This window comes from Letharia columbiana (assembly GCF_014066305.1).
Source record: "Letharia columbiana isolate WasteWater2 chromosome Unknown Sc0000010_s0, whole genome shotgun sequence".
Lineage (NCBI taxonomy): Eukaryota > Fungi > Ascomycota > Lecanoromycetes > Lecanorales > Parmeliaceae > Letharia > Letharia columbiana.
The window spans coordinates 271,775-296,535 of record NW_023501047.1 but is presented as its reverse complement, the minus strand read 5'-3'; the positions used below and the strand labels follow the sequence as shown (position 1 = coordinate 296,535).

The 24,761-nt window shown below is 50.5% G+C and overlaps 11 protein-coding genes across 11 annotated transcripts; 8 read left to right on the top strand and 3 right to left on the bottom strand.

Annotated features, from left to right (window-relative positions):
* Window positions 1-1,518: 1,518 nt before the first annotated feature.
* On the top strand, window positions 1,519-3,522 carry HO173_003955 (uncharacterized protein; the record flags this gene model as incomplete). Its single annotated transcript, XM_037305879.1, has 2 exons — window positions 1,519-1,902; window positions 1,951-3,522. The coding sequence occupies 2 exons, from the start codon at window positions 1,519-1,521 to the stop codon at window positions 3,520-3,522; spliced, it is 1,956 nt and encodes a 651-aa protein (XP_037167072.1).
* A 730-nt stretch (window positions 3,523-4,252) lies between these two features.
* HO173_003954 (uncharacterized protein) lies at window positions 4,253-5,284 on the top strand (the record flags this gene model as incomplete). The annotated part of the gene is made up of 1 exon (XM_037305878.1): window positions 4,253-5,284. One exon carries the CDS (start codon window positions 4,253-4,255, stop codon window positions 5,282-5,284), a length of 1,032 nt encoding a protein of 343 aa, XP_037167071.1.
* Window positions 5,285-6,227: 943 nt separating this feature from the next.
* Window positions 6,228-7,513, bottom strand: HO173_003953 (uncharacterized protein; the record flags this gene model as incomplete). Its single annotated transcript, XM_037305877.1, has 3 exons — window positions 6,228-6,799; window positions 6,861-7,369; window positions 7,434-7,513. 3 exons carry the CDS (start codon window positions 7,511-7,513, stop codon window positions 6,228-6,230), a joined length of 1,161 nt encoding a protein of 386 aa, XP_037167070.1.
* Window positions 7,514-8,986: 1,473 nt separating this feature from the next.
* On the bottom strand, window positions 8,987-10,598 carry HO173_003952 (uncharacterized protein; the record flags this gene model as incomplete). The annotated part of the gene is made up of 2 exons (XM_037305876.1): window positions 8,987-10,404; window positions 10,502-10,598. The coding sequence occupies 2 exons, from the start codon at window positions 10,596-10,598 to the stop codon at window positions 8,987-8,989; spliced, it is 1,515 nt and encodes a 504-aa protein (XP_037167069.1).
* Window positions 10,599-10,765: 167 nt separating this feature from the next.
* HO173_003951 (uncharacterized protein) lies at window positions 10,766-11,387 on the top strand (the record flags this gene model as incomplete). Its single annotated transcript, XM_037305875.1, has 2 exons — window positions 10,766-10,948; window positions 11,031-11,387. 2 exons carry the CDS (start codon window positions 10,766-10,768, stop codon window positions 11,385-11,387), a joined length of 540 nt encoding a protein of 179 aa, XP_037167068.1.
* Window positions 11,388-11,443: 56 nt separating this feature from the next.
* Window positions 11,444-12,079, top strand: HO173_003950 (uncharacterized protein; the record flags this gene model as incomplete). The annotated part of the gene is made up of 2 exons (XM_037305874.1): window positions 11,444-11,834; window positions 11,886-12,079. 2 exons carry the CDS (start codon window positions 11,444-11,446, stop codon window positions 12,077-12,079), a joined length of 585 nt encoding a protein of 194 aa, XP_037167067.1.
* A 1,406-nt stretch (window positions 12,080-13,485) lies between these two features.
* HO173_003949 (uncharacterized protein) lies at window positions 13,486-14,208 on the top strand (the record flags this gene model as incomplete). The annotated part of the gene is made up of 1 exon (XM_037305873.1): window positions 13,486-14,208. One exon carries the CDS (start codon window positions 13,486-13,488, stop codon window positions 14,206-14,208), a length of 723 nt encoding a protein of 240 aa, XP_037167066.1.
* An 808-nt stretch (window positions 14,209-15,016) lies between these two features.
* Window positions 15,017-17,861, top strand: HO173_003948 (uncharacterized protein; the record flags this gene model as incomplete). The annotated part of the gene is made up of 4 exons (XM_037305872.1): window positions 15,017-15,145; window positions 15,310-15,624; window positions 15,683-16,912; window positions 16,962-17,861. The coding sequence occupies 4 exons, from the start codon at window positions 15,017-15,019 to the stop codon at window positions 17,859-17,861; spliced, it is 2,574 nt and encodes an 857-aa protein (XP_037167065.1).
* A 675-nt stretch (window positions 17,862-18,536) lies between these two features.
* Window positions 18,537-20,904, top strand: HO173_003947 (uncharacterized protein; the record flags this gene model as incomplete). Its single annotated transcript, XM_037305871.1, has 3 exons — window positions 18,537-18,707; window positions 18,755-19,615; window positions 19,666-20,904. 3 exons carry the CDS (start codon window positions 18,537-18,539, stop codon window positions 20,902-20,904), a joined length of 2,271 nt encoding a protein of 756 aa, XP_037167064.1.
* A 364-nt stretch (window positions 20,905-21,268) lies between these two features.
* Window positions 21,269-21,834, bottom strand: HO173_003946 (uncharacterized protein; the record flags this gene model as incomplete). The annotated part of the gene is made up of 3 exons (XM_037305870.1): window positions 21,269-21,358; window positions 21,447-21,526; window positions 21,585-21,834. The coding sequence occupies 3 exons, from the start codon at window positions 21,832-21,834 to the stop codon at window positions 21,269-21,271; spliced, it is 420 nt and encodes a 139-aa protein (XP_037167063.1).
* Window positions 21,835-22,039: 205 nt separating this feature from the next.
* On the top strand, window positions 22,040-24,755 carry HO173_003945 (uncharacterized protein; the record flags this gene model as incomplete). The annotated part of the gene is made up of 3 exons (XM_037305869.1): window positions 22,040-22,068; window positions 22,153-22,487; window positions 22,552-24,755. The coding sequence occupies 3 exons, from the start codon at window positions 22,040-22,042 to the stop codon at window positions 24,753-24,755; spliced, it is 2,568 nt and encodes an 855-aa protein (XP_037167062.1).
* Between the last annotated feature and the right edge of the window lie 6 nt (window positions 24,756-24,761).

The window sequence follows — 24,761 nt, the reverse complement described above, 5'->3', positions numbered from 1 at the left end:
GCTGGGAGGTTGGGAAACTTATTTGGATATGGCACGAGGTCGAGCAAAACTTCCAAGTTGAGAGGGATATGGCACGATGCTGCCGAGGTGGGCACCAAAAGTCCTGCACATGCCGAGACTCCTGCGCCAAGAATCGGATAACGCCCCGCCTAAAGAGGGTGCCTGGACAATGTGCTCAGAGCTGCTTCGGAATTGCGCCCGACCTGAGCTTATTTTGGGGCCATTCCGCCCTTAGCAAGCCCATAAGAGAGGCCTAAAGTTCAATCTATGCGCTTTAAGGAAATCGTTCCTGGGTCCTTTGCTACATGGTCGTCTTCCGAGAGTAGGGTTAGGGCTATGACTAGCGCCGTGCAAGACTTTTGGTGCCCACCCTCCCACCTCGGTAAGGTATGTATGCTCGAATCGCTTTCAATGGCCGTTGGTGATGCGCCGTTGTCCCGATCTGTTTAAAGATGTTATATTGATAAAGGCGTAGTGCAACGACTCGGCAATGCCGCTGGCCATAGGTCGGCCAATGCCAAGCTTTGAAATCCTTTTTTGCGACGCCTGATCAGGCAGCCGAGGCAGCCACACAACGAACCCGATTTTGGCACCCACAATCCATCTTTACAATTTTCCCAAATCACCCTCTTTCGTAGTAATGAAGTTTCAAAATCCAAGACTGAAAATCACAACGTATTATCAATGCAACGTTCCGTGGAATTATTGCTTTCTTTCTTTCTTTCTTTCTTTCTTTCTTTCTTTCTTTTAGAGGATTTGACAGTGCAAATTCCAGTCGCGCAGTGGCATCCTTTGCGACGCTCATCGAAAACACGTCTAATACAGGTTTTCAATAATGCAGTGATGATGTAAATAAATTGTGACGCTTGGGGTTCTTTGCAGTGAAATCGGGTTTGTTTGTATGGCTGACTTGGTCCTGCGGCCGACTAATGATCCCGACGCCCATTCCCATGATTGGCTTCCAAAGACTGTGCCGAGATGTCAGCGTTCTACGCAGAAAGTACGAGGCTTCGTTTCCCTTGTTCTCGCTCGGGCGGCTCGCTAATTCAACCTTGGAGGAGCCATGTGCCTGTGACCATGGGTTTCAAGCCTGGATGCACTCCCCGCAGCTAAGGTTGCATTGCTCTAGCCTAGCCTTCTACATCTCCCAGCCGGAGACAAAAACGAAGACTCAGCTGGATGTCAGCTTTCTGCGGGTTGGGTGGCTCTCTCACATTTGCTGCTCTGCAAGTGGTGGATGAGTGCGTGGGTCAGACTCATCACTCATGCATGGGTCATCCTCCGATCCCCCTGCATAAGCCTTGGTCTATATATCACAGCACCTTTGCTGCTCTCTTTCGACTGATTCTCTCCTTGTTGTTTCTCATTGTAAAAAAAGGTTGTTGCCTTTGCTTCACATTCGTAACTTTTGAATCTTCTTGCTACACGAGAAAGTCAAGATATTGCTCAGGCGCGATATCCCGGACGCATCTGCAAATCGTCTCTTTACAGTAACAACTAGTTACGGGTACGAATCCAATGAGGAGTCTCAATGCTGCAGTGTGTTTCCAGCTCCTGCTGTGTTGCACTTGGGCTTCAGCCGTGTCGGCAGCATCGTTCCATGACCGAAGACAAACAGGCACCTCCGAAACCTCAGGTGCAGGTTACGCCTTCGGCAAAAGCGGAGTCGACGCTTCTTTCGACTATGTTGTAATCGGCGGAGGCACAGGTGGACTGGCCATAGCTACGCGACTAGCTGAGAACCCTTCCATTAGCGTTGCAGTGATCGAAGCTGGAGGTTTCTACGAAGCCGACGATGGCAATATCAGTGTCGTGCCTGCATATGACATCTTCTACGCTGGCACGGGCGCCAATACCACCAACCCGCTGGTGGATTGGGGATTTCTCACACAGCCTCAAGCGGTATGTTTTTTTGCCGCTGCTAGATCCACATCATTGACATCTTTGCAGGGCTGCAATAATCGAAAATTACACTATGCGCGAGGCAAGACGCTAGGAGGCTCATCGGCCCGTAACTTCATGTTCTATCAACGGCAAGTTAGCTGCATCGAATCGATCGCTTTTACTAATCGTTGCAGGCCGACCGTAGGAGCGATGCAGAGGTGGTCGGACGACGTTAGCGACCCAAGCTACACTTTTGCAAACCTTCTGCCTTTTTACAAGAAGAGTGTGCACTACACACCGCCAAGTATTGCTTATCCGAACAGCTCGAATGTTCAGGACAGCAGTGCTTTTGATCCCTCTGGAGGACCACTCCAAGTGTCTTTTGGCAAATATGATGACCCATTCGGAACTTGGGCTCAAAAAGCATTGCAAGCCGCGGGTGAGGTTGCTATCGCTGGATTCCAAATAGGCAGGCTCATCGGGTCCGCATACCTGGCATTCACCGTGAATCCCGTCAATGGTCATCGGTCTAGCTCAGAGGCAAGCTTTCTACAATCGGCCAAAAGCCCTACCAACCTGTTCATCTACAACAACACTCTGGCCCAAAGGATCATCTTCAAAGGCCCACAAAACACTGCTCAAGGTGTTACTGTCTCTTCAGTGGGGACCGATGTGCAGGAGTCCGGTCCCATCTACACTCTAAATGCCAAACACGAAGTGATCCTCTCTGCGGGAGGGTTTCAATCGCCGCAACTACTCATGGTCTCTGGCATCGGCCCACGAGAGACACTCGAAAGTCACGGTATCACTGTGCTCAAAGATCTCCCCGGGGTCGGACAAAATATGCAAGATCATGTTTTCTGGGGCACCTCGTTCCAAGTCGACGTGACCACCTCTTCCTCAGCGTTGAACCACCCTGAGCTCGAGGCCGAGGCTGTACAAGAATATAACGAAAACGCAACTGGTCCCCTCACAAATCCAATTGTCCCAGTCCTCGGATGGGAGAAGATTCCTCAAGCGGACCGTGCTGGCTTTTCAACCGCGACACAGCAAGCTTTGAGTACCTTCCCTGCCGACTGGCCCGAGATCGAGTTTATCCCCATCGGCACCGTTCTCGGCTACGCAGCCGACTTTGCAGCAGGGGATCCGGTGAACGGAAACAATTACGCCACAATGTCTACAGTGATAATCGCAGCGCTCAGCCGCGGAAATGTCTCCATATCAAGCAGCAAGATGACCGACCCGCCTCTCATCAACCCCAACTGGATGACCCATCCCGCAGATCAGGAATTGGCCATTGCGGCGTTCAAAAGATCCCGCGAAGTGTGGAAATTCATGAGCAACATCACGGTCGGAGAGGAGTATCTTCCCGGCCCGCAGGTGCAGAGCGACGCCGATATTCTAAACTTCATAAGACAGGCTCTGTCGCCAGTGTGGCACGCGGCTTCTACTTGCAAGATGGGGAGGCCAACCGACCCGATGGCTGTTGTTGATACGCAAACGCGCGTTTATGGCACGAAGAGGCTGAGGGTGGTTGACGCGAGTGCCTTCGCGGTCCTACCGCCGGGACATCCGCAGTCGACGGTGTATGCGTTGGCGGAGAAGATTGCGAGTGAGATCAAGGCGGGTCGTACCTAGGTAATCGATGCGTGTATGTTTGGGGGTGGGGGACGAGCAAAGAAGTGTTGGTTGAGCATAGGATTTGCCGTAACTCGTGCTATGTTGTACTGGCATACAAACTGACTGCATACATGGCTTAGAGAATATATCCATTCTTCAAAGACTTCGCGATCCCCCGACAGAAAAGAATCCATCCAGATTGCGCTCGCAGTATATTATTAGGGAGTTTCAGACCACTTTTTTTAAGCGTGGATTCTTCAGGTCGTGGGAATTCCAGCGATTTGCCACCAACTGCGCCATCCACTGGGGTAGCATTGGTGAAGAAAATCGGCCTATTTGGTGGATTTCTCGTGTCGATATTCTACATCTCTTAGCAAATCTATCCAATTAGAAGGCCTTCCTTCTTACCACTACTACTATTACCTCCCATTGCTATCACCTCCCACACGTCTACGTCTTTCCTACCGTCTTTCCTACCGTCTTTCCTACCGTCTTTCCTACCGTCTTTCCTACCGTCCTTCCTACCACGCCGTCGCAGACACCCCCCCCTCCAACCCTAACCCTAAGGATTAGGTACGGGGAAGATTACACGATTTTCTCGGGCAATGACTAAGCGGATTTATCACAAATCCACCAAAGAAGCCTATTTGGTAAGTTTACTGGATTTAAGATTTCGCATTTCCTAGTATTTCGCGTCTCCTCGTGAGACTAAGTAGCACAACAGCCATTTTCACAGCAATTCAGCTTGATGACGACATCAAAAGACGTTGTCTCTTCCGACACGGCCATGGAAGCAACGATCAGTGATCAGGACCTGAAAGCATCAGAGCCTTTCCCACTGCGACAACTTCCCCTTGAACTGCGCCGCAAAATCTACCGGCACAACCTTATGGCCACTCGAAATCCTTCTCCGAAAGCCATTTACCTAAAAAAATTACCCGATGGTTCGAGGGACCCTCCTTCTCCGCTGCTACTAGTCAATAGCCAAGTCCGTACTGAAGTCCTCGATCTGGTCCAAACATGGCCGATTTTTCTCCGGGTCACCCATCAGGGCATTCAATTTGGTAGTGTGGCAGAGACCTGTTTCATCGCACAGCAATGTTCAAGAGACTACGGCAGCATACCTCATCTTGTCGTAGAGATATGGCCCCCCCACCCTGATCGCCCGACAGATGCGATTGATATTTGGAGGCATCTTCGAAACCTCCGGGCGGAGCTACGTGCTGTACCTCTGCTGCAGCGAATCTCTTTCCTCTTTGCTGACAACGAAATGGCTTCATGGACTCATAATGGCAATGCCATCGCCCTCCTGGACTCGGGTGGCTATGACGCGGAACCTTTGGCATGGTGCAATGATGTAACTTACATCATGGACCTATTCGCCCGTATCAGCGCTGCGAGCGCCCGTTTCTACCTCCCCCATGGTTTGAAACCTGGCGAGACCACCGAGCACGTCCGTACCCGGCTCCGATCCGTTAATGCCATGATGATGGGACGCATTCCAATCGTTGAGGAAACATACACTGAAGAAGACGAAGAGCGAGCGGTATTTCAGGATTGGGTCGATGACTGTAGGGAGAGGAAACTTCGAATGAAAGGTGCGGAAATTGCGCGCGATAAGCTCGACGTAATGACGCGGCAAGGGAGAATGCAATTGACACAAGGACAATGGGAAGACTTCATTGCGGTGTGGTCGCCCCATTTTGAGAGTCTGTTGTTTCAGGAGTTCAAGGGAAAGCTACATTACGTGTACGAAGACCATCCATTGGATAGCGCATAGGAGGAATTTATGATCTACTAGCAATACGAATCATACTTCGATAGACCTCTCACGGTCTCGCTGTCGCCGTCCTCATGTTCTCCCAAGATGTTTTGGCCCTAGTCTCCTACGATTCAGGCTAATGCAGTCTCCTTATTGATGGGACTTGCTCTACCGTTGTTGGGAAGGCCTACTGGAGGCGAAAAGATCATCGGCCGAGGGGTATGCCGTATTCTTATCAGGGCTAGGGCAATTTGACTAGACTGACCATGAGGATCGAAGCATACATGCACCCGGGTATGCTTCTGTCAGTTGTATATTCGATATTTACGAAACATCAAGCCGTTGCTTCCATCGGATTCCATTGACAACCCCTCACGGATTCGCCGGTTCCCTGGGTGCGCCTTTTGATACTATCGCACCGATCATGAAACCAACAGAGACGGTGAAGGTACGCCAGATTTTCGAGACTTTACCCTGTGGCTCATGACTCAGCCTTCCGAGCGCCTCGTATCCTCAACACGCCAAATAAGCCCCCAAGCCTCTAGATTCAACAGAGATCCAGAAACCAGTCAATACTTCCGAGATTGCTACACACCGCAGTGGCGATTCAACGCGCTGGCTTAGGACTCAAAAGTGTGAATGGACGGATGGTACCGATCTTATACAAGTGACGGACATAGTCTGCTCTCGATCTGCTCAATGCGCAGACTTGTTGGCCCAGTGTCGTCAATGCATCAATTGACGTGGGGCTTGCAATAAACAACTCTCGGGGCCTGCAGTCGGTTTCCCAACCTCTGATTGCAAAACGCACCTTTGACGAAATGAATATTATGCGTGCCAGATGCTGAGCCGTTATCAAAGTACTCAGGCAGCTCCAATTTTACGATGGCAAGACGTTTGTCATTTCTCCAGCTAAGCGCTATATATTAGTATACTTGAGAACGCAGAGAGTGCATTCGTTCTACTGAAACGACCTCCTACTTGAGTCGCCCACTCCGGGTGGTTGAACATGATCCAGATCCGTTAGCGCGATGCCTTCGCTGCCCTCGCTGGTCTTATATGGCCGTACGGTTCCATTACCGTCAGATACCGCTTCACCGCCGGGCCCACACTCGAGATCTCTCCCGTTCCGATCGTATGATTTCTCGTCGCTGGCGTAGGTCACAAGCCCAATCCCTCTGCGAAAAGATCGATCAGAGCTTCGAGGCGCCCATGCCCAGCCTCCACCTCGGCTGATTGGAAGGTGATACCAGCGGAAGCCAAGCCATGCGCTAACGATACCCAGGATTGCACCAGAGATGATATCGAAGCCGTGATGCATGAAGTCGGAATACCGTGTCGAAGAGATATAGATTGCGGCACTGATGGATACAAGCGGGAAGATAATGAGATAGGTAGGCGGCGCAGCTGCTTGCTTGCGAGGCTTAACATGCTGCTTGTTCCTGTCTATGTCTTGGTAGTTAAGGAAGGGTATAGTGACTGCCAATTTAGTACAGAGGAACAAGGCGAAATATGTCAGGCCGGCGAAGGAGACTATGAGGAGAGATGTCAGCTGATGATTAGAGGCCTGAACCCGGTTCATCTACCAACTCACATGACGAATGACCGCTAGGAAAGCTTCTGAACCCGTCATCCAATGTCGAACCAGAATTACGGCAGATGGTCCAAGAGACGAGGTTGATTCCTTCATCGACCTGATTACCAATTCCCCCGACCGTGCTATTCAGGAGTCGCGACAGATCCGGTTCACATCGAGCAAGCATATTAGGCCTTGGCTTTCCAACCAAATTCTTCGTGCCAGATGTGATCATGAAAGCAATAGCCAGCGAGAGCCCAAGGCCCATCCATGCAGCGTTCCATTCCCATATCTTGCGTTTCCAAATCTTCGAACGGGAAGCACTCTCAAATGCGGGACCTGGTACGACCGCGAGGCATACGATGAATGTAATAATGGCTGGAACGACAAGCCCGATGGCTACCAGCAGGCCTGTTGAGACCTTTTCCTTTGTGACATATGGGAAGGAGATGTCTGCATCGGTGACATCGAAGGGTCTCTTATTGGGCGTGGCGACCGAGAATCCAGCGCCGACTGCTGCAATTGCTCTACGGCAATGTCAGCTTGGCGTTTCAGTGGTTCATCGTGTTTGCAGGACGCTTGACTGCTTACATTATTATAATCCAGTCGATGATGTAGGAAAGTACTAATCGAACAGAGCCTCGACCGTTTGATTTGATCTCAGACGCCATAACATCAAGATGCCGTTAAATTAAGACCACGTACGAATGATGAAAATAATAGTCAGCATATGAAGAGGAAAAGAAAGCGCGAATGGCAGTTGATCTTGTGAAAGATTGCCAAGAACAGCCAAGCGTACTCGGCCGAGTAGTTGCCAAGCCGGCCGAGAACAGGAAGTGAAATCTAGAGGTACCTTACATCTTCCTTCCCACTCTCAAATCGGGTTCGCAGTTTACCGAAATGCATTGGGAGCATGTGTTCGGTATTTTGCCATTTGGTGTCAGCGGCGACCGTGCCTCTAATCTAGAGTTCGCGTAATTCTACGGCGGCGATGCCGATGGGAGAGGATTTATGCGCGTTGGAAGGAGGAAGGTTGACAGCCTTGAATGATATCGTATCATCGTGGGAACATTCGATTTCGGAAATTTCAAGCGCGCGTGGTCCGATGAGGGTTGCGATGAATAACGGGATTCTATGGTTATTGTGTTGGTGTGCTGCTCATTTTGTTTGACAACATTGTGAGTAAAGGCTGAGACAAAGAAGGGTTGAGAGGGTCGTCAGGTGTGAGAGGCCGAGCGAAAGCATGGTGGTTTTTTGGACTATCAATTCTTATGGAGACGGTAGGTGGGTGACGCTCTGGACCAATTTGCGAAGAATGACTTTGTTGAGATGACAAAGAGCACAGATCTTCCCCTTGGGGAAAGCATCGACTTCAATGTGTGGGAAACAGGTCTCAGGAATGCTTTCTTTTATGGCCCTCGAACTTCTTGACATCCCTGCCATTGTCAGGCCAACAATCTTCGGAACCAGATTGGATCCCGACGGCGCTTAGGGGAACATTGAGGGTCCATTATAGATCTATGGTTTCGCGCTTATCTAGGGTGACATTGGTGGTATCTATCTGAGATGATACGAAATGGAAGAAGGCTGTCCGATGTCGCATCTATCGTGGGAAAGACACTCGATCTTGAGGCATATACCCCGCCAACACGTGTTCAGAAACCGGCAATAGCGTTGATACAGGGAGGTGATCTGGGTTGATGTTCACGGGAGAGACTCTCAAATGGGCAACATGGAAGGCTGGCGGTTGGCAGAGATCCAGGGATTGGGTGTTGCGGTTGCACATGAGATGGGAAACACAGCATGGCCTCTAACGAAACTGTGAGTAGATTTGCATTTGCTAGAGCTAAGATGTCGTAAGTGCTGAACTGAATACTCGTACATGAACGTCTGCTACCAACGAAGCCGCTCCACGGCGCCAAGCCATCGAAGCTCTTATCTATGCACAATAACCCCGGACATGCTGTAAGTGTGCTTTAGCAGATGAAATCAGAACCCTGCAGTCCTGAATCTTTGGATCGTTGGCACAAAAATGATAGACACTTGAAACGTAGCCGACGGAGCCATCTTTGATCATGCGGTAGCACCAGCACTACGGAGTTCGCAATTCCAGCAACTTGACAAATGTCCCGATCGTCCGAAAATCAGGTAGCATCATCTTCAGCCTCCTTCTGGTCCAATGACGCCTTCTCGAAGTAGTGTTCTGCGAGAAGGGAGACATCGCTGGGCTGCACTGCACCATCTTCACCCGGTCCAGTATCGTGCTGAGAAAACAGATGCTCTCTGTCTCTTCGGGCTTTATTTGGCGTTGAATCTTTTTCAAACGTGAACTGCGCTTCTCTCTCTGGCCATGGGAACGCCTTCTTCAACTTTTCTTCCTTTTCTTTTGCAGGAGTGGGATGTTCGCCTGGTGGATATTTGCTGATAATGCCCCAGACGTCCTTGGCCCATCTTCCTGCGTAATCCATCTCGAGGATAAATTTTTTGTTGCTAATAAGGCGACCAGAGTCGCTGAGCTCTCTCGGCATAGATTCATGTGGGCGTGGCGATGTAAACCAGACCTCGGGAATTAGTCGACGCGGAATGAAAAAAGCGTAATTCGGGTCCAAGGTGATAGAGTGCGTGAGAAAATAATCAGCATATCTGAGGTGATGGCGGTTGTCGCCGTTCTTGGGTTTGCCCACAATACTGTGGCTGATGACAGCTTCAAGACCGTTTGGGAACTCTGAGCACCTGGAGATGACGATTCTGAAGTCTCGCAGCAGTGGTTGGTAGTCCAAGAAGTCGATGTTCATAGACGATCTCCACATGGGAAATTTCTCGTGGATGATTCGCAGTGCTTTTTCCTCTTCTTTTTCGGAAGCCTGTATTGATCGGTCAGATTCTGTCAGTTGTGTTCCTGATACTCCAGGCATAATGGCCACCGGAGTGTCGGCCCTTGGGATTCGTCCATCCAACCCGATTTGGAATGGAGTGGTGGTGGGGTGCATAGGACGGTTGGCGCTTCGCTTGACCTCGTCAATGTGTGCTAGCAGAAGTTTGGTAGAGAAGCTGTATGCGAATAAAGTTGCGGCTGGTATTTCATCAGGAAAATACTCGTCTTTGCCAGTGCTCTCGCCTCCTTCGACTCGCCAGTATAATCTATGGGGAAGCAGTGCGATTAGGTCGTGATCGTTGGAAAAGGTAACAATCAAGAAGTCGGAAGCTTCACGTTGTGCTGGCGATATGTGGCACTGAGAGCGTTCGATCTTTTCTCCCTCAGCATCCATTCCGTCCTCCTTGAATGCAGTAACTATGCTAAAGGTCACGTAGCTGATATCCTCTCTCGACGTTTGGAAGTATCGATCTGCATATGACTTCGGGAAGAAACCCTGGCCAAGGTACACTGCACCGTCACAGATGGCGTTTTTCCAGGCTCGAACAACGGGGGCGTCGGTGAGTAGGCTGAAGATGCGGGCTTTGTGGCAGTGAATCTCTTCTTCGAGTGTGAGCGTGGCATGAGCTTCGGTTTCTGCGCTGCTTGTCTCCATGATCTTGCTGCTAACGACTTGTTCCGCAAGAACTGCCGATTGTCAGCAAAGGCTTCATCATGCAATACTTTACATTGAAGGAGGTTGGCTGGCATACCAAGTCGGGGCACTCAGATAAGGTAAACTGACCAAAGTTATGTGGCGAATTGTGACTCTGGGGAGCACTCCTTTTGATGAAGACTAATTCAGCATCATCAATTAGTCTGGCAGTACTGAGGTAGAACATCCAGGCACTGTACCGTTTTCTGATGCAGAATTTGGGAATAAAACTTCGCAATGGGATAGTTGAAGTGAGATGGATCAAAAATCTCGCGTCATCCTCACACCTTTGTTTACCGAGATCTCGTCCGGATATTTGCTCCGACCTTCACTTACATTTTTACTACCGCCACCATGTCGAGCACTTTGCTAATCTACGCATTTTCTGACATGCAGTCAGAAAAACCCAACCTTGGCCAGCCAGGAGATGCGAGGAAAACGAAAATTCCCCGAGACTACATGTGCAACAGAGCAAGTGGCCTTTCTGCAGCTCTTCAGAATCAGCGGTCGATGGAATCTGAGAAGGTTGCGGAGACAGTAAGCTACTCAGGTTTTGGTCAGAATCTTAAAATGGGTTATCAGACGTGATGCAAATGATGCTGACAATGCCCTTCCAAAGAACTGCTGGATCTGCGGTGCGGTGTACTCCCGGGAAGATCAAATGGTCTACACAAAATGCTGTAACGAAGCCATTGGGTCTTACTGCAAAGCTCGAGATATCGCTAAACATGGAAAATGCTGGAATTGTGACGAGGAAGAAGTGCCGAGCAAGGCAGCTTCCGAGGCAAAGTCCTGGATTTCTTACGACCTCAAGGATCCTATCAAAGAGGCTCCACGTCTCCCACAAACTGTCACTTCCCTTCCAGCAAAAGGTGCTGGCCATCAGCCAGCAACAGCGACGTTGAAAGCTGGCAGTATCTTGCCCAGCGGATTCACCACCCAAGGTTCCAATTCCCCCACCTTCTCTAACACTTGAGAGTCCGATCGATCTCAAATCTTTCAACCTCTCTGCATAGGACTGACTGAAGAGCAATGCGCTCGAGAAGTAGCGATGTATCGATCGCAAAGTGCGAAAGAGAGCTCCAAAGTTGTGAGGATGGTACCACAATCTTCGCCCAATCCGAAGACGGAAATACGAAGGAAAATAGTCTTCTTAACGGAGGCTTTGACCAGGCAAAGGCCACTTCTCCGAAACAACAAGACTTCCTCCACAATGGATCTGAGTCCGCCAGCTCTGATTTTTCCCAGGACGTCCAGCAGCATCTTGGTGGCTTGACTCAAAAAAAGCAGGAGCGACAAGTTGCTAAACAGTACGTGATCGGAGCCACCAAGCATCTTGTAGAGATGTGCAACACGTACTGGAATGAAATCGATGGGGCGGATAAGGATGAGGTTATGAATGAGGTTCTAGAAGCTGTAAGAGGTAAGTCGCCTGTTTGCTAATGACGCAGAAAATGTCTCTGATCGTTTCCAGGCTGCAAGACGTCCGAAGCTGCGATTAAAAAGATGGCCCTTGGAAGGCCCTCAACTCTTACCACACGGCCAGCATCTATTCAGAGTCACGCGACTGTCCACACCCCAGACTTCCAGTCCGTGGAAACCCGGGCATCTTGCAGCAAGTGCGAAGAACTCCAAGCCAGACTGAAGAAACTGCGGATGCCCTGCTAAGTCTATAGACCTACTTCGACATCGCGTCAGGCAAGCCAGGTACCCAATATGGATGGTAGGGTGGCCTTGTTATTACGATCGGTGCGATGTCAGACATGGAAAAAGATGGATAGTGAATATTTCGATCCTTGCTCGGGCACCTCGCATTGCGCTTTGTCTGCTCCTTTAAGATTCTTCGCACGAGTTGTTTAGCACATCGCATTCAAGGAAAAAGGTTCAGCTGCAAAAGAAACGTCTATGCTGTTTCAAGTGAGAGCGTGGCTCTTTGAGGGACTCAGGCTCTACTGCTTCGATTCTCGTTTTCATTGAAGCCACCTAACCATAGACATTTGCAGACATAACCCAGAACAGAACTCCGATGCTCTTCGTCTTCGATGCAGAGCTCAATGCACATCGACATTCTCATAGGCGGTCCTTTGACCTGATTTCAGCAATCGACCGAAATTGCTACTGCAAACCCAGCCAGCGTCCCACTACAGGCCATGGCCCTGCTACCAACTGACACGTCATCGCTTCCAAATAGATATCCCATCAAGACTTCTCTTCTTTCGAGCCCCTCAAGTGTCTGACTGCATCGAAGCTGTAGAGAAACGCTGTGCAAGCTCTTCCTCGGCCTCGCTTTCTTCTCGAGCTGAATCCACAGCACCGTGAGTGGGACACTCAGAAGGAAACATGTTCGGAGTTCCTACGCCGTCCAGAGATGGGAGTCTCCATGGACAGATACCACAGTGATTTCCTGGTTTGATAGGACTGGCGCTGGGGGGGTCATGTTAGACGCGGAACTCAATGCCTCAAGTTCTCACTGTTCCAACCTGAAGATTTCTCACGTTTCAGAATTTCAGGCGGTTTCAATCTGTATACACTACACCCCTCCACTAAGACGATATGCGCGTTGTTGCATGTTCAGCGCGGTACTTGTTCGCATGAACAGTCTGAGGACTGACAGGCTTGTGACAAGGGCGGGCGAGGGTGATTGATTCCTCCCTACTTAGTTCCAGCGACCTTGTTATGACGTTGATAGCAACATGCTTCTGTTTATCCACTGGTGCTCGAGCCCGTATGCGGCAGACTGCGCAGTGGACCGCGGCTCGAGAATATCTTTTTCCTCCACCAACGCGGTGTCTCTCCAGTTCAATGCGCAACGACCTCTCATAAAAGCGCAGTACCGGGCGACAGCTTTGACACAAAACGGTTGAGGCTACTCAGAGTCTCCTTATCTGCCTTTGTCCGGTTTCAGTATTGTTTGAGTATATGCGCCCGATCTGTTATCGTATATTAGCGACACATCTGTCCGCGTACATATTCCCGCATATCATATTTCCGATCATGTAGTGTGCTCCGAGCGCAGTCCGATCGCTGCATATTTTGATCAGGTAGAATGATGTATTTTCTATTCCAAAGCCAAGATGAAGGCCGTACGTACAAGTGAATCATCTCCTTGTGCGATACTTTCATTTCTCATCAGCCTGTTCATCCTCCACACTCAATCTCTTGCCCTCACTCCATCTCTCTCCCTCACGGTCCCCACCAACCTCACGGACCTCTTCGGGTTATGGTCATACCGTCACTGCGTGTCCGATCCAACGTGGAACCCTCGCACCGTGCACATCGCCTCATCCTGCGAAAACGCCCTCGTCGCCCTCTCCGACGACTCCTCGACCTGGGGCCTCCATCCAGGCACTTTCACATACAACCTTGGCGGACGCTCCACCGCCTACTTCCCTGGGGCACGTTCTCTCCTTACCCTTCCTAAACGTTATGTAGTTGGGGACTGCGTGGTTGCGATTGTCATGATGAAGATGTTTGAGCGAAGTAGTATAGGCCAATTTCCTGGACTGCCGGACTCCGTGATTGGAAAGTGGCGTGACAAAGATTCGAGTACTTGGAAGGACATGATTGAGCCGGCGGAATACGTGAGGGCGACTTGTAGAAATGGGTGCGGTTATGCGGTTTTGGGGAGAGAACATGGGATCGGCATTGCGATTTGGGAGACAGGAAGTAAATGGGATCGGTATGCTAGAGAAATGAGCTCTTTGAGCGAGGTAGACAAGGTAATACCGTCGTTGGAGATTGGGAACACTTCCGTTGTCGGGATGGGTAATGGATCTATTTTGGAGGCGTTGCGTTAGGATTTCCTAGGAATCTAGAGATGTTCGAGCGCCGGCGTTCTGGATGACATGGTTAGAGATTTGCAGCATAAGGGTTTTGAACCAATGCCGCTGTCACTCCATGCGCTCGTTGTACCTGTGCTTCGTCTCTACGGCTACCGAACCGGGAAGATCAAAAGCTCACATCCCACATTCGAGCACGAAAAGAAAAGTCCTTGAATCCGAATACATTGACTCCGCCTGGTCATCTCACGGACGGGTCCTGATAGCGACTGAGATAGCGAGAATTTGTTCGACTGCCAAATTACCAGCCAAGGAAGCGCCAGATGTTTCGGCGTGTATTGAGCGCCAAATAGTTTTTCGAAATTATGGGGTGCTTCCATAGGAAAGCAAAGGAGCAGCATAGCTGAATAAGTGAACAAACATATAGCGTAACGGACATACAACTAGACTCGGAGAATGGGAAGAAGAGAAATGACCAACCCAGTGTGTATAGCAGAATTGATCGACTTACCTCGCAAGGCACAATGTTGGGGTTCATTGATTAGTTACTATCCTTGAGGAAGGGATCTCAAGAGAGGATGAGGATGCAAGGCTTGGCATGCTAATCCGCATCGAGTAAGCGTTTCTCGGTCTTATCTTCCGAGTCTTCGCCATCATTCAACTGTTCTCCGCCCAAGCAAGACATCAAGCAATCATCACAGCCATACCTCGAGATCTGCAATCCTCGCTTTAGGATTGGGACATTTGAGAAGGAACCACCGCATTGCGTCCAAGGCGTTTCTCCAGTTGAGCCCTTCGTGGATAGACAATCCAAACCTCTCGCATCATGGCGGTCCCCAAGGATTCCCTCTTCCGCTCCTGCGACATGTCCTTGACCCAGCTCTACATTGCGAACGAGATTGGTCGAGAGGTCGTCAGTGCTCTGGGGGAAGTGGGCGAGGTTCAGTTCCGAGATGTACGTATTGCCTCTTCCTGGTGCTAGACCTGGGCAGTAGGCTGCAAATCTTGGGGCCTTGAGGACGGGGCGAACCTCGAACGGCAGTCTCCTTAGTGATTTCCAAGTGACGTTTTTGGGACAGCCCTGGCATGTCGAGCTTGCTGACATTCTATCTCTGATAGTTGAACTCGGAGACTACAGCTTTCCAAAGGACCTTCACTCAGGAGATTCGAAGACTCGACAATGTCGAGCGGCAGCTCCGCTACTTCCAATCCCAAATCAACAAAGAGTCAATACCTATCAGACCGCAGCATGAATTCTCAAATATGCTTGCAGCCCCTTCAGCTTCTGAAATTGACGAGCTCTCCGATAAGAGTGAAAGCCTTGAGCAGCGAGTGGCATCTCTTAATGACAGCTACGAGACGCTCAAGAAAAGGGAGGTGGAGCTTACAGAGTGGCGCTGGGTCTTGACGGAAGCAGGTGGTTTTTTTGACAGGGTAGGTCGCCTCGATCATATATCTTCGAGACTGTCGCTCAAGCTGATAGGCTTTCAAGGCCCATGGCAACGTCGACGAGATCCGCCAATCTAGCGACAATGACGAAGCACCACTGTTACAGGATGTTGAACAGCAAGCAAGAGGTCAAAATGGAGATGCCTCTGGTGGACCATCGCTTTCTGTGATGAACATTGGCTTCGTTGCTGGGGTAATACCACGAGGCAGAATAGCCGCTTTTGAACGCATCCTATGGAGAACGCTACGTGGGAATCTATACATGAACCAATCCGAGATACCCAAGCCCCTCATCGACCCGGTCAACAACGAAGAGGTTCACAAGAACGTCTTTGTCATTTTCGCACATGGCAAGGAAGTCATTGCAAAGATCCGCAAGATATCAGAATCACTAGGCGCCGATCTATACAGCGTGGATGAAAATAGCGAGCTTCGACGAGATCAAATACACGAAGTCAATACCCGGTTGAGCGATCTGGCGAGCGTTCTCCGCAATACGAAGAACACTCTTGATGCAGAGCTCACACAAATTGCCAGAAGCTTGGCTGCCTGGATGGTTGTCATTAAGAAGGAGAAGGCCGTATATCAAACACTCAACCGCTGCTCATACGATCAAGCCAGGAAGACTCTGATCGCCGAGGCCTGGTGTCCGACGAACGGTTTATCCTTGATCAAATCTACTTTACAGGACGTCAACGACCGGGCAGGATTATCAGTTCCAACGATTGTCAACGTGATCAAGACTTCAAAAACACCTCCCACATACAACAAGAGGAATAAATTTACGGAGGCTTTTCAGACAATCATCGATGCTTACGGAACAGCCAAATATACGGAAGTCAACCCGGGCCTGCCAACTATCGTAACCTTTCCTTTCCTGTTCGCTGTTATGTTCGGAGACTTTGGCCACGGGACGTTGATGTTCATCGCTGCCCTTGCCATGATATATTTTGAAAAGCCCATGTCGAAGACTAAGCTCAATGAGCTTGTGGCTATGGCTTTCTACGGACGGTATATCATGCTGATGATGGGCCTTTTTTCGATATATACTGGACTTATTTACAACGATGTCTTCTCGAAGGCGCTCACGCTTTTTCCCAGCCAGTGGGAATGGCCACATGACTTCAAGGAGGGGGAGACTGTGCGGGCTCAGCTTAAGGGCGGCTACAGGTACCCATTTGGACTTGACTGGAGCTGGCATGGAACCGAAAACGAATTACTCTTCTCCAACAGCTTCAAAATGAAGCTCAGTATACTAATGGGCTGGACTCACGTATGTTATATTTGTATGAGTTACGGAGTAGTGATGCTGACTTGCTTAGATGACCTACTCTCTATGCCTCTCCTTTATCAACGCGCGTCATTTTAAGACACCGATCGACATTTGGGGTAACTTCGTGCCTGGCATGATTTTCTTCCAATCCATTTTCGGGTATCTTGTCTTCACAATCGTCTATAAGTGGTGCATAGACTGGTACGCAATTGGCGAATCGCCACCTGGGCTACTGAACATGCTTATATACATGTTCCTCCAGCCGTTGACGGTAGATGAGCAGCTTTATCCGGGACAGATGGTTGTTCAGGTGATATTACTACTAGTTGCCGTTGCCTGCGTACCAGTCTTACTCCTGCTAAAGCCATTGTATCTGCGATATGAGCACAACAGGGCTCGCGCACTGGGATACCGAGGCATTGGCGAAACATCAAGATTCAGCGCTCTGGACGATGACGATGCGGATGGGCATGCTATGAACGGCGGCCGAGACAGCATGGGATCGGATCATGAGGCCAATGCAATGATCACCGAGGATATCGGCGATGAGGAACACGAGGAGTTCGAGTTCTCGGAAGTGATGATCCATCAAACGATCCACACCATCGAATTCTGCCTGAACTGTGTATCCCACACCGCGTCCTACCTCCGTTTGTGGGCCTTGTCGCTCGCCCATCAGCAGCTCTCCGTCGTATTATGGACTATGACACTTGGCCAGGCGTTTAATTTCGAAGGGGTCCTGGGAGTGATCATGACCGTCGTCTTCTTCTATGTTTGGTTCTTCCTGACCATCGCCATTCTCTGCGTAATGGAGGGTACAAGTGCAATGTTGCATAGCTTACGATTACATTGGGTCGAGGCGATGAGCAAGCACTTCATGGGAGACGGGATTGCTTTCGAGCCTTTTAGTTTTAAGTTGCTATTGGAGGAAGATGCGGATGAAGGATAATGAACTGGGCGCTTTGATCTATGTAGCATAGAGGATACATTACCTGTACAAACATGGTCTCGCTTCATCAGAACTTGATTAAAAATTAGACTTCGTAATAGACCCGACATTCATGTTGCTATTACGTCCAGAGCAGTGTCGTGTGCTTTCCGTCCGTCCCACATATGCACTGTGACGTTTTCTCTACCCCACGCGGAGTCGGGGATTTTTGCTCCACCTGTTCTCCTACCAGGCAACTCATCGATTCTGGATTCTACGAGTCACCAGCGCGGCACATGCTGGCCTTTCGCCTCATACCCTCAATCTAGGAGTGCGTTCTTCTAGTTGATACGGTTGCAGTGAGAAAGCATCGTTCAAAAGCCAGTCAACGCCCAGGTAGCGAATCTCAGCCAAAACGCCTGAACTTTAACGAAGCGCTGCCTTAGCCCGTTCGTTCAAGGGTCATTAGGTTTGCAAAGTCTTCAGTATTTTCTCCAGCGGTCACTATTCCGTGACCAGCTCAAGAGAAACGCTGCCTGCTGTATATACCGCGTCCTCGAAGACTTGACTGCCTTCACTTTACGGACTTTCTAGCGCATCTACAGCAATCGCACTCGCTCGATGCACCGTATTCTCTGCGAACTGGGCCATTACGAAGAAGATCCAGCAAGATAGGAAAGAGACCAAAGTGCCAACATGGCAAGGAAAAAGGAGCTCGTGCCCATGATCAATTGGGTATACGACCTGATACTATGGGTGATGTCTGTTCTGGTTGATCTCTTCTTCAGAGAAGTCCATCCACGAGGGTCATGGAAGGTGCCGAGACGAGGGCCCGTCATCTTCGTTGCGGCCCCTCATGCGAACCAGGTGAGCAGGCTGCATGCTGTCTTGGGGACACGCACTGACTATAGTAGTTCGTCGACCCCCTCATCCTGATGCGAGTAATCAAAATGGAAGCTGGTCGCCGCATAGCCTGGCTTATTGCCGAGAAATCCATGAGAAGAAAATTTATTGGCGGCCTAGCCAGAGCAGCAGGGGCGGTTCCCGTAGGAAGAGCGTTAGATAGCACGAAGCCCGGCACGGGCAAGATATACCTTCCGGACGCAAAGAATGATCCTACGTTGGTACGAGGAGTTGGCACGCAATTTGAGAAGGAATGCCAGATTGGAGGGCTTTTGGTTTTGCCGTCTGTGAATGGTACTGCGGCTAACTCAGACATTTTGGAGATACACGGGAATGAGGAGATCAAATTGAAAAAGGAATTCAAGGGTGATACGGCAATCGAGCAGCTTACGGGGAAAGCTAAAGTCGATGGCGGAGAGAAAAAGGTGGAGACCAGCGATGAGGAGAAACAGGGTTTCCAGGGAACAAGCTATAAGACTGCGCCGAAGGTTGATCAGTCGGTGGTGTATGATGCTGTGTTTGAAAGGCTCCAGAGTGGCGGCTGCGTTGGTATCTTTCCTGAAGGTGGAAGCCACGACAGAACAGAGTTGCTGCCCTTGAAAGCCGGCGTCGCGATAATGGCTCTTGGATCATTGGCAGCAAATCCGGAGTCAGGCGTCAAGATCGTTCCGTGTGGTATGAACTATTTCCATGCCCACAAGTTCAGGTCACGAGCGGTAGTCGAATTCGGCCCCCCTGTTGATGTACCTACTGAGCTTGTGGAACTCTACAAAAGTGGCGACAGACGAGAAGCAACACGTCGATTGCTGGAGATAGTGTATCAAGCTTTAGTCGCGGTGACAGTGACGAGTCCTGACTATGACACTTTAATGGTGCGTATCATTGCAATTGACGAACGTGGCTCCTTGCTGATCTCTCATAGTTGATCCAAGCAGCTCGGCGGCTGTACAATCCCACGGGTAAGAAGCTGCCTCTTCCAATGATTGTTGAACTCAATCGGCGGCTGGTGAAAGGGTATACTCAGCACAAAGACGATCCCAGGATTGTCAATCTTAAGAAGTCCGTCAACGGATACAACAAACAGCTCTGGCTCCTCGGTGTACGAGATCATCAGGTCGAATACGCAAGGTTCTCAATACCGAAAGTCGTCTTTACACTCATCTACAGACTTGGGAAACTTGGTGTGTTGACCGTTGGAACATTGCCAGGCCTAGTACTCTTTGCACCAGTCTTCATATCTTCGAAAATTATTTCCATAAAGAAGTCCCGTGAAGCCTTAGCGGCGTCGACAGTGAAGCTTCAAGGGCGCGACGTCATGGCTACCTGGAAGCTGCTCGTCGCTCTCGCCTTTGCCCCAATCCTCTACGCTACTTACACAATTACCTTGACCTATTGGACTCACAAAAACAGAGTCCAGGGCTACATGCCAGAATGGGTCCCCCTATGGATGGTCGTTTTATTTGGTGTAGTCTTCTTCCCATCCATAACATTCGCCGCCCTCCGTATCGGCGAGACAGGCATGGACATCGTCAAATCGCTTCGGCCTCTGGTCTTATCTCTCTATCCTACCTCCGCAAACACTCTACAGCAACTCCGCGAGAAGCGCGCCACGCTCTCTCATGAAGTAACAGACGTCATCAATACCCTGGGACCGGAAATGTTTCCAGACTTCGACTCCGCCCGCATTATCGCCGATCCCTTTCGCGACGGCGCTCTTCTATCTCCCAAGTCTCCACGCACCCATTCCAGAACCTCGTCCGGCTTCCCTCCGACCCCTCCAACCCGCAGCAACGCCAATGAAGGCCTGGCAAGCGTCGGTAGCGGCTCCTCAACTCAAGGCTACCTCCCGCACAATGATTCCTTCCATGACCTCGGAAACATTGGCCTCTTCGCTTCTAGGCCTCCAAGTCGAAGTCGCAGCCGAAGTAGCTCGAGTGGTGGGAAAGCTGGCAGTGCAGGATTTTCGGTAAAGGCCTTTAGCGCAATTAGCTCGAAGGAAAGCCTGGAAGAGGTTAGTAAGAAGATAAGGGGCGCAATGAGGGAGAGGGGCAAGGAGAGGAGGAGGAAGAGTGAGGATGGGAGTGGGGGTTGGGATTTTGCAGGTAGTGAGACTGGGAGTGCGACGCCCGATAGTGCTGCTGAGGGAAGGAAGGACGTTTAGTGTTGCTTTTTCTCGATGAGATGCATGAATCAGGTTCCTTTTTAGCATGGTGTTTGGGCGGTGCATTGATACTCATAGCATTTTTGGCATCGATTTCGGGGATTCGACTTGGGCTATAATCCTACCCCGTATAACCTTTCATACAAGCAGGCCTCCAACTCGCCGAGTTCAATATGGCACAACTGTACCCTCTTGCGCCTTTGAATGCGCAATCTATACAATGCCGTGAATGCTGCGTTGCGCCCCGGCTTCAATGTACATTCTCAAAAACCACCTCTCCATCGACTGCCCTAACCATCGGGAAAGCCCGTCTCCGTAAATGCTATGAGTTCCCTCCCTATATGCGCTCTTTTGTCCTGCCTCTTCATTTGCCCTGCTTGGTCGGTCCCTTGATCTTCGGATACAGCCGCATGAGATGGTAATTGATCGTATTTTTCTTCCCAGTCTTCTCTCTCTGTTCCACCCAGCCCAGCACGGATAAGCATTGCTCCTTCCAATTCGTTTTCCCACTCGCCGAGACAGGAGAACAGGAGCAAACGTACCGGCGCATCCATACAAGCCCTCAACGACTGCTCCAAGTGCTGGCAGTGCGCTGCTACGTTGCCTGAGGACGCCCAACATCCTGCACACAGAAGGTTAGCACCGAAGAATCTTGATACCAGGAAAGAAAGCAGGTATACCTAGTACCGAAGTCATGATCCCGACGCAAGGATTTTCTCCCGGTCGGTTCGGTCGCCGGACACGGAGTTTGGGGAGGGGAGGGAGGCGGGGAGGGGCGAGCTTCGTGCTGCCGCTTTTAGGAGGCATGGTCGTAGGTTCCACTGATGGAATAGAGTTGTTATCGTTGATACATCGGAGGGCGGTCTTCAGTGCTGCTGACTTGCGCGAGCTCAAAACATTCGTCGATGTATGTCGGCGAGTCGGCATCATTGACGCCAAGCCGCTAGTAGCTTGCAGGGCTGACCAATGTTTACTTTCCTGCCGCACTCGACTGCTTCTCCATCCTCCGTGTCGCATGACTTGTTGAACTTCTCATCTTGCACTTCTACGCCCATTGCTACCTGTATATGAACAATTACTACTATTGATGCAGTGAGCGAGCATAATTATCAACGTCATTCGCGACTGAGTCATCATGACTGACCCGGGAGCGCTTTCCTCGTGGTGGGTTGCTCCTTCCAAGCTTTTGCGATTCCCTGAAATTGTCTCTTTCATTGCTGCCTGCTTAAAAATTGCTCTATCCTTTAGGAATCCCACAGAAGGCATCTTTTCCCTCAATGATGAAGCTCCCAAACCGCGACCACGAGCGTGGGAACGCGCTCCGAAATCTCCTGTGCTAGCTCGTCACCATGGGCGCAAGGTGTGGAAGCGTCATGAGGCTCCCGCCAAACCGGAAACAAAAGAAGAATCCCAAGATGCTGAGCAGACTCGGCAAGCACTGGGTGATACTACTAATACCCCAAGGCCTGTGAAGCGTTTGCGACTGAGGGATGTGCCGAAGATTGAGAACAATGGAAAGGAAAATAAAGCCGCTCAGTACCTCACTACGCTGCGTGATAAGGAGAGTGCAGGCACTCCAAGACGTGAGTGTTGCCGACGATTGGATTCTATGGTGGATGTATGGGACTGATAAGTGGTGCTGCATAGGCAAACAAGCGAGCAAGAAGAGCCTCAAGCCCGACAACGCGAGAGTCAAGACACAAAGTGCTGATGGTATTACGCCGATGATCGTCGATAATTCTAAGGATGCCGTACAAGATGATACATTGCTCGCTCGAGAAAGCCCGGCTTTGGAGGATGTTCGTGAGCTGTTAAGCTCAGGTGATGACGCTGCAGGTGCAGTAGAGATTGCAGACACAATCCCACCCAGCCATTCGGTCAAGCTCCCAAAAGATGAGATAGTTGTGGAGACTGCATGCGGAACATCATCCGAGACAATCACCAATACCGATCAAGCCGCTTCAACAGATGAGGTATCTCTAGAGAATGGAGCACTAACCGTGTCCGAGACTGCTATCATTGCTGGTAAAGCTATCGAAACGGACAACGACGTTGCCAGTACGCAGGCGGTGTCTGAGGACACAGACGGCTTACTTATAAGTTGCGATGCAACGTCAGCAGCAAAGATCATTGTCCTGTCACCATCTCATCACGAAGAGACAGTGAATGCCGAGGGAGCCGTGACGGTTGATAGTGGGAGTGCTTTGTCGCCAAACGCAAATCACTCATCCAGCATACTCGAGGCTTTGCCAATTGATATTGCGGATGTCTCCTCGTCGACGGTGATGGATTCGCCAAAAACATTGACTGAAGGGGCGCTCGTTTTTGAACAGCCAAATCTCGACTCATCATTAACGCCAAGCGTTCGTTCGAGGACGCCGAAACGTGCAAGCCCCAGGAAGAAGCCAAATCTGATGTCACCACACGCAGTGACAACTCCTGGCGCTACCGGCACCCCAAAACAACTGCTTCCTGCGAAACCGTTACGGGCAGATAACCTAGGTGAATCTCCGCAGATAGGGACTAGTCTTCTCAGAAGAGAAAGCTTGCGACGAAAAGAAAGTCCTGGCAAGAAGAAAGATGCACGAAAGAATAAGACCCCAAAGAAGAGGGATACACTACAACGCAGGGACACTTTGCAAGAAAGAGAGATTCTGCAAAAGATCATCGCGGAGACCAACGCATATCACAGCGATGAAAATCTGGATGCTCGGCCCATCGAAGCTAGCATTCTTCCAAGCAGCAGCTCGGCACCTGGAGCCGAAGATAACGTAGGAGACAGCGTACATGGTAGCCCAGAGCTCATTCTTCGTGCGGAACAGCCTGAAAATGACATCGTTACCGGTGCGGAAGCCATCTTGCCCGCTATTGATGAGACCAATGTCGAGAAGGATCTGCATAGGGCCATAGAAGCCACCGAGGTCTACGAGCATCCAGGTATCGCTGACGCAAGCCAACCCCTGCTCGACCTTACTCCGGATGACACTCAGGGGATGGAGGCTATGGGGAAGGCCAATGAAGTCCTTGCGAAAACAGAACTTGACGGCGTATCGCAGGTAATGGAAGCTACCAAAAAGCAGACGCCTAATCAGAAGACGCGATCAGGAGCCCGCTTTAGTGACGACACTAGCATGCTCAAAGACTTCCTTAATCGCGCACAAGCCAGGAAAGCTGCGCAGAAGCCTATCTTATCAGCACCAGCTGCTCCGATACCGCAACATTCTCCACGTCGTTCTCCACGTAAGACGCACGGATCTCAAGATGGCCATGCTTCATCGCCACAGAAGCCGCGAAATGTCGCTCATCGACCCGGTACTCCACCCGGCACGCCGAAGATGGAGGCACTGGATTCCGACGACGGTGAAGAGCTCACTGCAGAGCCTGCATCCTGCCGACGCAGCACGAGGACTCGCCTACCTGCACCATCCAAAGCACTTCCAGGCGCCCCAAGCTTTATTCCCGTCAGAAGGGCAGATGGTACTGATCCGGTTGTATTGCAAAAGTCACAAGCCCAGGACCTGGCCGTCAGCACGCGCGCGAACACTCGACGAAACAAAGGTCAATCGAAGCCGCCTCTTCTAGCTCTGCAGGATCTCCCCACGGAACGTGCAGATCTGACAAGTACGGCCAAACAAGGAGCCGAAAATGGGAAATCGGTGGCGTGGGCCGAGAGACTCGCATCTTACCAGGACGCGAAAGGTGAAGCAGATGACGCAGAAGAGAGGCGACCGAAAGTGCGCAGATTGAGGGGACTAGGGGCCGTGAATGGGACGTCAGCAGCCAAGAGAACGACGGCGGTTGTGAGTACTTCGAATGGGACACCAGCGCCTAAAGGTCGAGGAAAAGTGTGACGATGG